Raw genomic sequence first — 12,008 nt, forward strand, 5'->3', positions numbered from 1 at the left:
CATGCAGGAGGCCACGGCCAGCCACGTGCGGGAGGTGCTGCGGCGCCATGGGGCTGCAGACCTCCCAGCTGCCGATCGGCTCTCCCTGCTGCGCTACGTGGCCGCGGATGGGTGCCATGCTGAGCTGCGGGGTCTCCCCCTCCTGCCTCGTGCCGATGGGACCTTCGTGGCCTTTGGGACTGCATCAGCTATTGTCTACGTGGACACGTCCGACTGTCCCAGGTGAGTCTGTGGCCCCAGGCAGCCCCATTCCCTGTGGGAGTGGGCAGGTGAGCCGGTTGCCCGGGGCACAGCTCCTGCTCTTGAGCTGAAAGGAGGGCCAGGGTCAAACCTGGTTGGGCACCTCACCGTCCTCCTCCTCTTTCCTGGTCTCACCAAGTGAGATGTCCAGGAAGCTGCCTGCCCCCATTACCCCTCTAGTCCCCCAGCACCTCCATTTGTTCCCACAGGGAGCTCCTGCCCGGCCTGGCCGGGTCCTTCCTGCCCTCAGACCTGGAGCCAGGCTTGGACAGCCTCCTGCGAGGCATTGCCAAGGCGGGTAAGAGATGGGAGGTCACAGGGCCATCTTTGGGTCCCCCGATCTCCCTCTAAAGCCCAACAGCCCGAGGCACTCTTGTACACCCTTGAGCTCCTCTGCAGCCCCAATGTCCCTTGTACCACGCTGATACTCCCTGTACACACCTGGCGTCCCTGGTCCCTGTCTGACTCCCCTCGCTGGGCTCCCCCCATCCAGTCAACACCACTGTGGATTCCAAGTCTCACTGTCTCTCTCCAGTCTGGGGTACATTGTCTGAGCCCAGGGCCACCTCTCCTATCCTGCATCTCCCTGTGTCTCTGGGGACTCCCGTCCTTGCTGTTCTTCCCACGTTCCCCCCTCTCCTCTGTGCTCCCTCAAATCCTGTGTCTCCCTGTGTTCCCCATCTGAGGACCACTGTGCCCCCCAGTACTGGTCCCCCTAACACTTCTTTCCCTCTCAGATCTTCTCTATCCCCACCAATCTGGGGTTCCCCTGTTCCTCCTATTTTGGGTATCCACTGTCCCTCCAGAGCCCAGGTCCTTCCATCCCCAGAATGGGGGGGGCTCCCATCCCCTGCAGATCTCAGGTTCTTTCCCCCACATCCTGGGTCCCCCTGCCAGGTCCCAGGTCCCATGTACTCCTCGTTCAGCCTCTGCCTCCCACACACAGGTCTCTTCCCCAACCTGATTCTGCTGGACCCAGCCGTGACTGCCCAGACCCTACGCTTGGCTCTGCCCGTGACCTGGACGTCCCAGTCTTCAACCCCATTGACCTGGTACCCGGCCGAAGGTCCCTCCCAGCCCCCAGCCTCCTGGTTCCCAGCCCTGTGGCAATTCCTGGCCCACCACGTTGAAGACCTGGGCCCTCTGGAAGGGCTTCCGCTCATCCCTCTGTCACCACTGGATGCCCCCAGCATCCGTCTGGCTCCACTGAAACCTCAGTCCAGTCTTATCTTCCAGGCATGGGAGGACCAGTGCCTGCCACCTGCAGTGGCCTCTGTCCTGGAGGTCCTGGGTTGCCCAGTGGTGCCGCCAGGCACGTGGCACCGCTGTCTGTCCCACTATGTCCTGCCTCCATCCCCCCTCAATGCCTTGCGGGCCCTGGGCAGGCAGGAGGCAGCAGTTGTGTCCTCCCGCCTGGCCACACTGCCTGCTGAGGATATGGTCACCCTCCGGCTCTACCTGGCAGACATCCCATCCCTGACAGAGCAGGACAGGGCCACACTGGCTGCTCTGCCCCTCTTCATCCCACTGCCCTGCTTGGCCACCCCACAGCCCACAGAGCTGGCGGTGACACCCCAGCACTGGAGCCACAGCTGGAAATGCCCAGAGATGTGGTGCTGCCGAAGGCCATGTTGCTGTGCCGGGATGAAGCTGACCGGCGGCTCCTGGAGAGGCTCCAGAGGTCCCTCATCAGTGCAGCCCACATGGCGCTGGAGGCCGTCAGAGCCGTGGCCTGCGGTGCCTATGCAGGGCGGACGGCGGAGACACAGGCTCTGCTGCTCTGGGTGCTGCAGAACGGAGACATCTTTTTTGCACAGAGCCCTCTGCTCCAGCAGGCTTGCAGCAGGCTGGCCTTCCTGGATACCCCCAATGGCCCCAGGTGCCCACGGGACCTCTACGACCCCTGCGAGAGCACCTTGCAGGCACTGCTGGGCCCTGAGCGCTTTCCTCCTGCCGCCTTTCACAGTCCGCCTGTCCTCCATGCCTTGAGAGCCCTGGGCTTGCGGCACGGTGAGGGGTGCCTGTTGCCTTCAGACATCCTAGAGGCTGCAGCAAGCGTGAGTCAGGGTGACACAGCGGCTCTGGGCAGGGCTCAGGCACTGATCGAAGTCTGCAACTGCCCCAAGGCACTGGCTGGCTTCAGCGCTGCAGAGCTCAGGCAACTCCAGGCCCTACCATGGGTCCCTCGTTCCAAGTGCACTGGAAAGCCTGGGCAACCCTTCCTGCCCCCCAAGGAGCTACGGTCCACCCAGTACCAGCCCCTGGTGGGGCTTGCCATGCACCTCACTGATGCCTTTGTGCCAGAGGCAGAGAAGAAACTGGGACTGAGCCAGACTCCACCGCCAGAAAGGGTGTGGGAGCAGCTGAGAGAGCTGGCAGGGCGCAGGGACGTGGCTGAGGTAGGTCCTGCACTCCGACCCATCTACTGGCACATGCAGGAAAACTTGAAGACCTTTGGGGCTGCCCCAGATGATGCTGTGGTGTGGACCGGGACTGGGTTTGTCCTGCCATGTGATGCTGTGCTGGGCTATCCTGAGGAGCTGGAGCTGGGGATGCTGGTGCCCCAGGTGCCCCCTGACTTTCTGTCCTACAGCTGCCTCTTCAGGGCCTGGGGAGTGGAGGCGAGGGTGAGTGAGGAGAGGGCGGTTGCAGCCCTGCGCAGCCTGGGGCAGGACATAGATGCACGCAGCTCCAGAGCTGGCTCTGCAGCAGAGTTACAGGTGGCTGTAGCTGTCCTGAAATGGCTTAAGAGCCGGGGACACCAGGGCGAGGGCACAGTGCCAGTTCCTGTGAGGATCCCGGAGGGCTCGGGATTTGCCCTCCGCCCAGCTGCCTCTACTGTGTACCTGGACATGGAGCCGGAGGCAGAGGAGAATGTTCAGGAGGTGGTGCACGAGGCAGTGCCATCCAGCACAGCCATATTCTTCGGCACGGAACTGCTCAGTACACGCGTGCTGGGGCTGGAACCATTCACACCCTGTGGCCCCTCAGAGCCCATCACCTTACGGCTTCGCAACATCCTCCGGGAGTACGGCGAGGAGGGCGACCTCTTCACAGAGATTGTCCAGAACGCAGAGGATGCTGGAGCTACTGTGTGCCGCTTCCTCCTGGACCTCCGATGCTGTAGAAAGGCTACTTCTGGGCTGCTAGACCCCGGCATGGCTGCCTGCCATGGCCCAGCCCTCTGGGCCTACAACAATGCTTTGTTCACGGAGGATGACCTCCGTAACATCACACGGGTTGGGGCTGCTACAAAGGAGGGCCAGGCAGGCCGGATTGGGCGCTTTGGGCTGGGCTTCAGCTCTGTCTACCGTGTCACAGATGTGCCAGCAGTGCTGAGTGGGGAGACGCTGCTCATCTTTGATCCCAATGGCACCCACTTGAGCAAGCACATATCCAGGGCTGGCAGCCCTGGCATCCGCCTGGACTTCTCCCACCGTCCACGCATACTCCGTGCCTTTGCTGAGCAGTTCTGGCCTTACCATGGTATCTTTGGGTGCCGCCTGCCTGAGCCAGCACCCTTTCCAGGGAGCCTTTTCCGCCTGCCTTTCCGCACTGAAGAGGAAGCTGTGACATCACAGATTTGCTCAGAGGCCTTTGGTACAGAGCGCATCCAGTCCCTTGGCACCAACTTCCTTGGCTCTAACCGGCTCCTGCTGCTCTTCCTGCGGAGGGTGAGGGAGATGTCCCTGGAGATGCTGCCAGACACGGCCACCTCTGCGGAGGATACCATGCCTCTGGCCATGCTGCGGCGAAAGGAAATCCGAGACTTGGGGGCACCAGGGGACCCCCTGAGCTGGGCAGCCATCGAGCAGCTCACAGCCTGCGAGGAGAGATCCAAGACCGCATGGCACTACCTAGTTTTGGTGTGTCAGGATGATGGGGAGTTGCTGGAACTGTTTCACCGGCACACACAGGCAGGGCTCCATCCTCTGCCTCCTGTGGCTGGTGTGGCCCTCCCCCTTGCCCTTACTGCAGATGGCAAGTGGGTGCCGCATCTGGATGCCGAGGAGGGACAAGTCTTCTGCCACCTTCCCATGCCTATTGCCTCAGGGCTGCCAATCCATGTGCATGGGGCCTTCAGCATCCTCTCAAACCGCAAGGGGCTGTGGGACACAGCGGAGCGGGGTGAGTGGAACCGGATGCTGCTCCGCAATGCTGTGCCGGTTGCCTGGCTCCGGGCGCTGGACCACCTCCGCACCATGCATGAGGCGGGTGAGTTGGAGAGCTATGAGTATCATGTCTTCTGGCCGGACATTAACACTGCCCGTTACCCCTTTACGGAGGCTGTGACTGGTTTCTACCAGGCTGTGGCAGCCAGGAATGGCCCCAGGCTCTTTTCTGATGGCTGCTCATGGTGCTCACTGCGGGATGCCCGCTTCCTGCACCAGGCTGTGATCAGACACCCCACACTGGGTGCCGTGGCGAAGCGTGCCTTTGCCACCATCCTGCCCTATCCCCTGTTAGCTGTGTCCTTGCCAGAGCAGGTGCGGAGGGGTCTCGGGAAGGCAGCGGATGCTGGCACCTATGACTGGCCCCGCTTTTACTGCGAGCTTGTGCTTCCCAACTTGGAAGACCTCTCTGTTGTTGACCGGGATGCGCTGCTTCTCCATGCGTTGGATATGTCCTGTGATGATGTGAACAAATTGTTGCAGACAGTGCCCTGCATTCCTGCCACCCCTCATGGCCACCTGCAACTCATCAATTGCCTGGTGCATCCCAGAGGCCGCACTGCCTCTTTATATGACCCTAAGGATGGACGCTTCCCCACCGGGGATTCCTTCCTTTCCCCAGAAAGACTAAGCCAACTAGAGAGGCTGGGCATGGTTAAGGACACAATGGCCCTGCCAGAGCTGCTAGAGCGGGCAAAGACAGTGCAAGTTCTCTGGACCAAGGACCGTGTCCAGGGCTGCCAGAGGGCTGCCTGCATCCTTGAGCTGCTTCAGGATGCAGTGGAGAAGAGGGTGAGCAACACCATGCAGGCAGCTTTCCAGACCGTGCCCTTCCTCCCTGGTATGTTGCCCACAGGTGAACAAGTGCTGTTGCCAGCTGCCCAGCTCTACCATCACCTTAAAGCCCCCCTAGTGGGACTCATCCACCCTATCTTGGCTCCCAAAATGCTGGGAAAAAACTTCAGCCTCCCCAAGGAGGTTGCATCCTTCTTGGGGCTGGACCGGCAGATACCAGCATCTACAGTCCTTAAGCAGCTGCAGGGACTGAGCTGTAGCTCCAATGCTCTCCCTTTGGAGAACCTGCAGGACAGCACCCAGTGCTGCTACATACATCTGAACAAGCTGCTCCAGAGCGATCCCTCCATCAGGGATGAGGTGGCTGCTGCAGTGGCCCAAGGGGAACCCTTCATCTTGGTGGGCTCCCGCTTTATGCCAGTTATGGCTGTGGCTGAGACGTTGTCATTTGAGGCTGGCCCATATCTTCACCAGCTCCCAGAGCAGTACCGGCCCTACAGACAACTCTGGGAGTGTGTGGGGCTGCGCCACACATTCAGCTGGGATGATTATGCCCAAGTGCTCTGCAGCCTGGCAAAGATGCATGCCGGAGTGCCGCTGCCTGCTGCAGAGCTGGCTCTGGCCTTGCGGCTGGTGTCTTGTGGCTTGATGGCAGATGACAAAGAGCCAAATGCCTACCAGACCCAGCAACTCTTTCTACCTGACCAGGAGGGCATTTTGCGTCCACGGGACAAGCTCCACTTCAATGATACAGCATGGATGCCAATGGACAGAGATGTCCTGCTGTGCCATGAAAAGCTGTCCCGAGTGACAGCCCTGCGCTGTGGGGTGCCTACCACACGTCACCGGGCAGTGGAGAGGATCCAACTCCCCACTGCAGATTTCAGCTTCTGGGCACAGCCATTTGGTGCCCATGAAGACCTGCCTACACGTCTGAAGAACATCTTGGCTGAGTACCCAGCATCTGCTCGTGATATGGTGACAGAGTTGCTCCAGAATGCAGATGACGCTGGTGCACGGCTTGTGCACTTTGTGTGGGACCGACGGCAGCACCCAGTGTGTACCACTTTCAGCGAGAATTGGAACGTCCTGCAGGGCCCTGCCCTCTGCATCTACAGCGACAGCCCCTTCCAGCAGCAGGACATTGAAGGCATTCAGTGTCTGGGGGTTGGTGGCAAGCAAGGCCGGCAGGATGTCACAGGCAAATATGGCCTTGGCTTCAGCACTGTCTTCCACTTTACTGACTGCCCGGCCTTCCTTACTGGAGACAGTGCCCTGTGTGTCTTTGATCCCCATCAATACTACGTGCCCACAGCCACAACTGAGAGGCCTGGTGGGATGTTTGCTGTCAACCCTGAATTCAAGAAGAACTTTCCAGACATTTATGGCACCTTCCTACCCTCCCTTTTCAAGCTGAACCAGGGTGTCCTTTTCCGGCTGCCCCTCCGCACTGCAACTGGGGCTGCCATCTCCAGGGTGTCTGTCATGGTCGTGCGGGACCAAGACATCAGGGACATAGAGACAGTACTGGCCGAGAGCGGTGAGGACTTGGTGCTCTTCCTCCGGCACCTCCGCACTGTGGTCTTCTCTGAGATCCCTCCAGATGGGAAGCAGCTGTTGGAGAAGCTGCGGGTGGCCACAGAGCTGACAGATGGTGATGCAGCGCTAAGACAGGATTTTCAAGCGAGATTGAGCCAAGCCACGGGTGGGAACAGCACCACCTCTGTCTCCTATATCATGACAATCAAAAACAGCAAGGCCAGGGCCAGCACCATGTGGAGGGTGATCTCCCAAATTGGGGTTCAGGAGGGGGCTGAGTATTCTCCGGTGCGTGGGCGGCTGCCTTATGGGGCTGTAGCTGGCCGCCTGAAGCCATTGGGCTTAGGCAAAGTCATGGGCAAAGCTTTCTGCACCCTTCCACTGCCACTGATCACAGGGCTGCCTGTACACATCAATGCCAACTTCTCTGTGGATGCAGCCAGACGCAATCTCCGCCAGGACAGAGGCAGCCCAGAGGCAGCCTGGAATTGCTTCTTGCTCCGGCACTTAGTGGCTCCACTATACTGTACCTTTCTCACCAAGCAGTGGAAAGCCCTGGGGCCTGAAGGGCTCCAGTTCAAGTGCCTGAAGGACTGCCAGAAACACCTGACCTTTCACTATCTCCAGTTCTTCCCTGCTGTGACAAAGGGTGCTGTGACACCTACCTTTCAGGACATGGTGAGGCATATCTATAGGCATCTCAGTCATGCACGCTTGCCCCTGGTGCCCGTGTACCACATGAAGCCCCCTGGCAGCACGGTGACAATGACCTGGGCATCTCCAGGTGGAGGGGATGTGCTAACAGAGCCATACTTCCTCATGGTGAACCCTGAGTCAGATCTCCAGGAGGTGCTGCAGCGCCTGAATATGAACCTGGTGCCAGCATTCGACAACCTGCAGGAGATCTATGACGAGTTCATTGCAGCCCAGGTGAAGGCTGTAGCCTTTCAGCCAGCCTCTCTCCGGTGCTTCCTCAAGGCCCTGGCACTCCCCGTGCCTTGCATGCTGGCTGAGACACCCCTGGAGACCCCAAAGAGCAGCTCTGCCCTGCTGAAACAGTGCCTGCAGCCTGCAGATGTAGCCAAGGAAGAACTGGAAGGCCTGCCCTTGCTGGCCACGCAAGATGGCTGCCTGAATGCCCTCAGCATCCACCACCCAGTCTTCGACAACTCCTTTGCCCACCTCTTCCCCCGCCACTGCAACCGCTTTGCCCACAAGTTAATTAATTTGTACCATCCTTCCTTTGTGAAGAAGCTTAGCCTCCTGGAGGCCAAACCACTCATCGAGGAGGCACTGGGTCAGCTGAACTGGGACACAGAGGGGGAGAAGTGGCTCACGGACCTCTGGAAGTTCTTCAGCACTGTGGTCTGCAGAGACGCAAAGACCAAAGAGGATTTGGAGCAGAACATGAAGTCATTTGTGGATCATCTCCAGCATATGGCAGTGCTGCCTGTTCAGGATGGTAAGACAGGCTCGAAGTCCCAACTGCCACTATCCTTCCTCCCCAAAGTTCTTTTCCAGTGTGAGACGGATGTGACCAAGGTGCTGCACAAACTGGGCATCCCTGTGCTCCAGAAGTCCCTGCTGCCTTTTCGCTTTGCCAACCACTGTCTGAAGGCAAGGTCACTGCAGGCCACAGAGCCCAGGGCTGTGCTGGCCCAACTGGCAGGCACCAGAGCTCTTCTCCACTGGAAGGACTTAAAAGAGCAGGACGTGACTTGCCTGCTGCACTTTGTGCAGGGAAAACTGGATTCATTGGCAGCGGATCAGCTCCGGCTCCTGCCTCTCTTCCGGAAGTATGGTGGGGACTATGTAGCTGTGGCATCCTACCAGAAGGTGCTGTTGCTCAGAAGCTGTTGCCCAGAACTGCCCCAGGGTGCAAAAGCCCTGTACAGCCTGGAGGAGGGCATGTTGCTGCTCACAGCAGACAAGATCCACCAGGACCTGGCCAATGATTTGAAGTGGGAGCTCACAGATGAACGGCAGCTCTTCAAGACTGTGGTGCTGCCCCGGCTGTCTCAGCTCACAGCGCAAGAGCGTACAGAAGCTCTGCACTTGTTCTTTGCCCTGCAAACCACCCATGACGATAAATTCACAGAACATGCGGTGTCAGCTTTTAAGACTGTGGCCTTTATACGCGATGCCAATGGTGTTCTGCGCCTGGCCTCCTACTTCTACAAAGACACGCTCTCCTTCCGTACTCTGAAGCTCCAACACCGCTTTGTGCCTGAGTCTTTCTTTGTGGAGCTACGTTACAAGCACAAAGCTGCTATGGACTTCCTGCTTGAGACAGGTGTCCGCACCAGCCTCTCAGTAGAGGATTTTGTGGCATTGGCCCTGGAGATAGAGCATGAAGCCAGTCAGGCTAGGTGCCACACTGAAGATCTGCTGGTGCGACAGCAGGAGATGCTGCGCACCCTCTTGGATGGCACACCTCCCTTGTCAGAGGATTTCCTGAGGAAAATTGCCTCAATCCACTTCCTGCCTCCACTGAACATCCCCCGAGACTTGATGAAACTCCACCCCCCTTTTGCATCCTGCACTAAGCCCGTGGCCCTGAAGGGCAGCATTTATCACTGCCAAGAAGATGTGGCTGAGCTTGTGTGGACAACAGCCACCATCCTGCCGAAGTCCTTGGCACTCAGGGAGAACATCCTGAAGGCCGCAGGAGTCCTTGTAGAAATACCCACCGCCCTGGTGGTGGCAAACCTGGAGCAGGTGTGCAGGGCAGCCTGCCAGACGCAACAGCAGGTGAACACACGAGCCAGAGTGCTCCAGAAGGTGTACAACTTCTTGCAGGCCCATCTGAAGGAGGTGGATGCAGGGCGCCTCGCTGAGCTGCCTGTGGTGCTGGCCAAGTCAGGGAAAATGACGATGCCACGGCAAGTGGTGATATCACTCCCGGACGACACTGACTTTTACCCCTATCTCCTCAAACTTGACCCCAGCATAGCTGCCTATGGAGACCTCCTGCAACACATTGGGGTGGTCCTGCACCCCACACTGACTCACTACAGCTATGTCCTGGCCCAAATCCACCAGGAGAGCCATGTCAGTGGGACCCTCAGTACTATCCAGAAGAAGACAGTCCTGCTGGCCACACGGTACTTCTTCCAGCTGCTGCGGCATGCACCGGAGACCCCTGATCTCTCCACTGTGGCTAAGCTGTACTTGCTGAGCACTGCTGACCGCCTAGAGCCATCCCACAGGCTGTACTTCAATGACTGCGTGTCCTCAAGTACCTCTAGGGCCTTGGAGAAGACCTTTGTGTTTATGGCTGAACTGCCGGAGACAGGGTGTAATGCCTGGTGGCTGCTGCAAAGGCTACCACAGCACCTGCGGCCGCAGGCACTCTCACAGGTGACAAAGCAGCAGCTGGAGGAGGGCAGTCTGCAACCATGTCACTATGGTTCTCACTGCCCTGGACAGAGGCGTCTGCAGACCCTCCTGGTATCATCCTGGTTTAGGATGGGGCTGGAGGCCCTGCTCCGGTGGCAGAGTCACAGGTCTGTGACAAGAATGGATGGGGTTGGTGGCTTTGCAGGGGAGCAGCTGAAAGTGCAGTGCTGCGAGAACATCTGCACTGTGCTGGTCCACTGTGGTGCAAAGGTGGAGGGCAGCTCCCAGTCACGGGTCATCCATGTGTGCCTGGCTGGTGGTGCTCAGCGAGGATTGTGGAGACGCTAGCGCAGGAGATCAATATCATGCTGGGGGGACAGCTGGAGGCACCTGCCTTGTCAGTGCTGCGTGAAATGCTGGTCTGCCAGGAGCCACAGGACGTGGTCTTTGTTCTGGAGGAGAATGATGTGCCACTGGTAGGTGCTGCACCTAAGCCAGAGGAGGTCATGGCATGGCACCGGAACTGGAGTCAGAGCTGAAGAAGAGGCTGCAGGAGGAGGCTGTGGCAAAGGGCAAACCATGGAAGGATTGGCTCAGCCTGATACCAGAGGTGAACAGCATTGTGGATCACAGCCAGGCAACCTTGGGGCAGCTGTGTGCTGTCAAGAGGCCAAAGGTGTTGCGGGACCTGTACCCCCACCACAACCCTGAGAGAGCCACCCAGCACCACTGCCAGGGACAGGAAGGCCATGGCTCCTGGTTGTGCAATGAGGAGGCCACAACCCTGACTCCATCCATCCCAGAGGCCCAGCGGTGGCTGCGGCAGGCCAAGAGTGACCTGCAGGCAGCCCACAATGACATCAGGTGCTGCTGTCCCAACTGGGTCCTCTTCAAGGTGCACCAGGCCCTGGAGAAGGCACTGGTGGCTGCCATACTTTGCCATGATGAGGCCTTTGAGGCTCCAGTGGAGCTGGTGGGGTTGGCCCAATGGCTGGAGGCGGTGGAGCCAAAGCTGAGAGGACTGGCAGAGAAGGTGAAGTGGTTGCATGGCTGTGGCATGGCTGGAGAGGCCACACAGTACCCAACCTACCACCCCTTCCCCATCATCCCCAGTGAGGCCTTTGACAGTGTGGATGAGGAGGACGTACTGAAGGAGGTGCAAGGCGTGCTGGGGAGGCTGCAGGACCATGTGGGCAGAATGTGAAGATATCCCCGCAGAGAAAGCACTGGCAGCTGAGCCATGGGACTAGCACGGACCCACCAGACACGCACCATGGACCTGTCATGGACTCACCATCGACTTGTCACAGGCAATTGCAACCTGTCCAGCCCTGCAGCAGGGCTGGACAAAGGTAGGAGGGGATTGGGGCGAGGTAGGCAACCCAGGCCACTGAAAGTCATGGCCATTGGCATTCCTTGAGAGCAGGGGAAATAAAGTACAATAATAAACGTTGCGGTGCTGGTAGACCCTTCACTAACAGTGTGCTCAGGGGACATGGAGAGGTCATGGGTGACTGGGGGTGTGTGGAGGCAATGAAGGGATTTAGAGGACTGTGGTGGGTTGACCTAGCCACGAGGTGCTCACCAAGCCACTCTATCAACTCCCCCACTTTGACAGGACAGGGGAGAAAATATGATGAAAATCTCCTGGGTCATGATATGGACAGGGAAATCACTCACCAATTACTGTCACAGACAAAACAGACATGACTTGGGGAAATTAATTTATTGTCAATTAAACAGAGTAGGATAATGAGAAATAAGAACAAACCTAAACAGACCTTCCCCCCACCCCTCCCTTCTTCCCAGGCTCAACTTCACTCCTGACTCTTCTACCTGCTCCCCTGAGCAGCACAGTGGGCTGGGGAATGTGGGTTGGGGTCAACTCATAACACTTGGTCTCTGCCACTCCTGCCTCCTCAG

At 58.6% G+C, this 12,008-nt stretch overlaps 1 protein-coding gene across 1 annotated transcript in view; it reads left to right on the plus strand.

Annotated features, from left to right (window-relative positions):
• Nucleotides 1–10,433, plus strand: part of LOC104287625 (sacsin-like) — a 23,453-nt gene extending 13,020 nt beyond the window's left edge. Inside the window, exons 6-9 of the mRNA XM_009886349.1 lie at nt 8–222; nt 450–538; nt 1,187–1,806; nt 1,866–10,433. Coding sequence (XP_009884651.1) covers nt 8–222; nt 450–538; nt 1,187–1,806; nt 1,866–10,433 — 9,492 coding nt within the window. The remainder of the gene's footprint in view (nt 1–7; nt 223–449; nt 539–1,186; nt 1,807–1,865) is intronic.
• The last annotated feature ends 1,575 nt before the right edge of the window (nt 10,434–12,008 follow it).

The sequence above is a fragment of the Charadrius vociferus genome, unplaced genomic scaffold, assembly GCF_000708025.1.
Source record: "Charadrius vociferus isolate BGI_N301 unplaced genomic scaffold, ASM70802v2 scaffold225, whole genome shotgun sequence".
Taxonomy (NCBI): Eukaryota; Metazoa; Chordata; class Aves; order Charadriiformes; family Charadriidae; genus Charadrius; species Charadrius vociferus.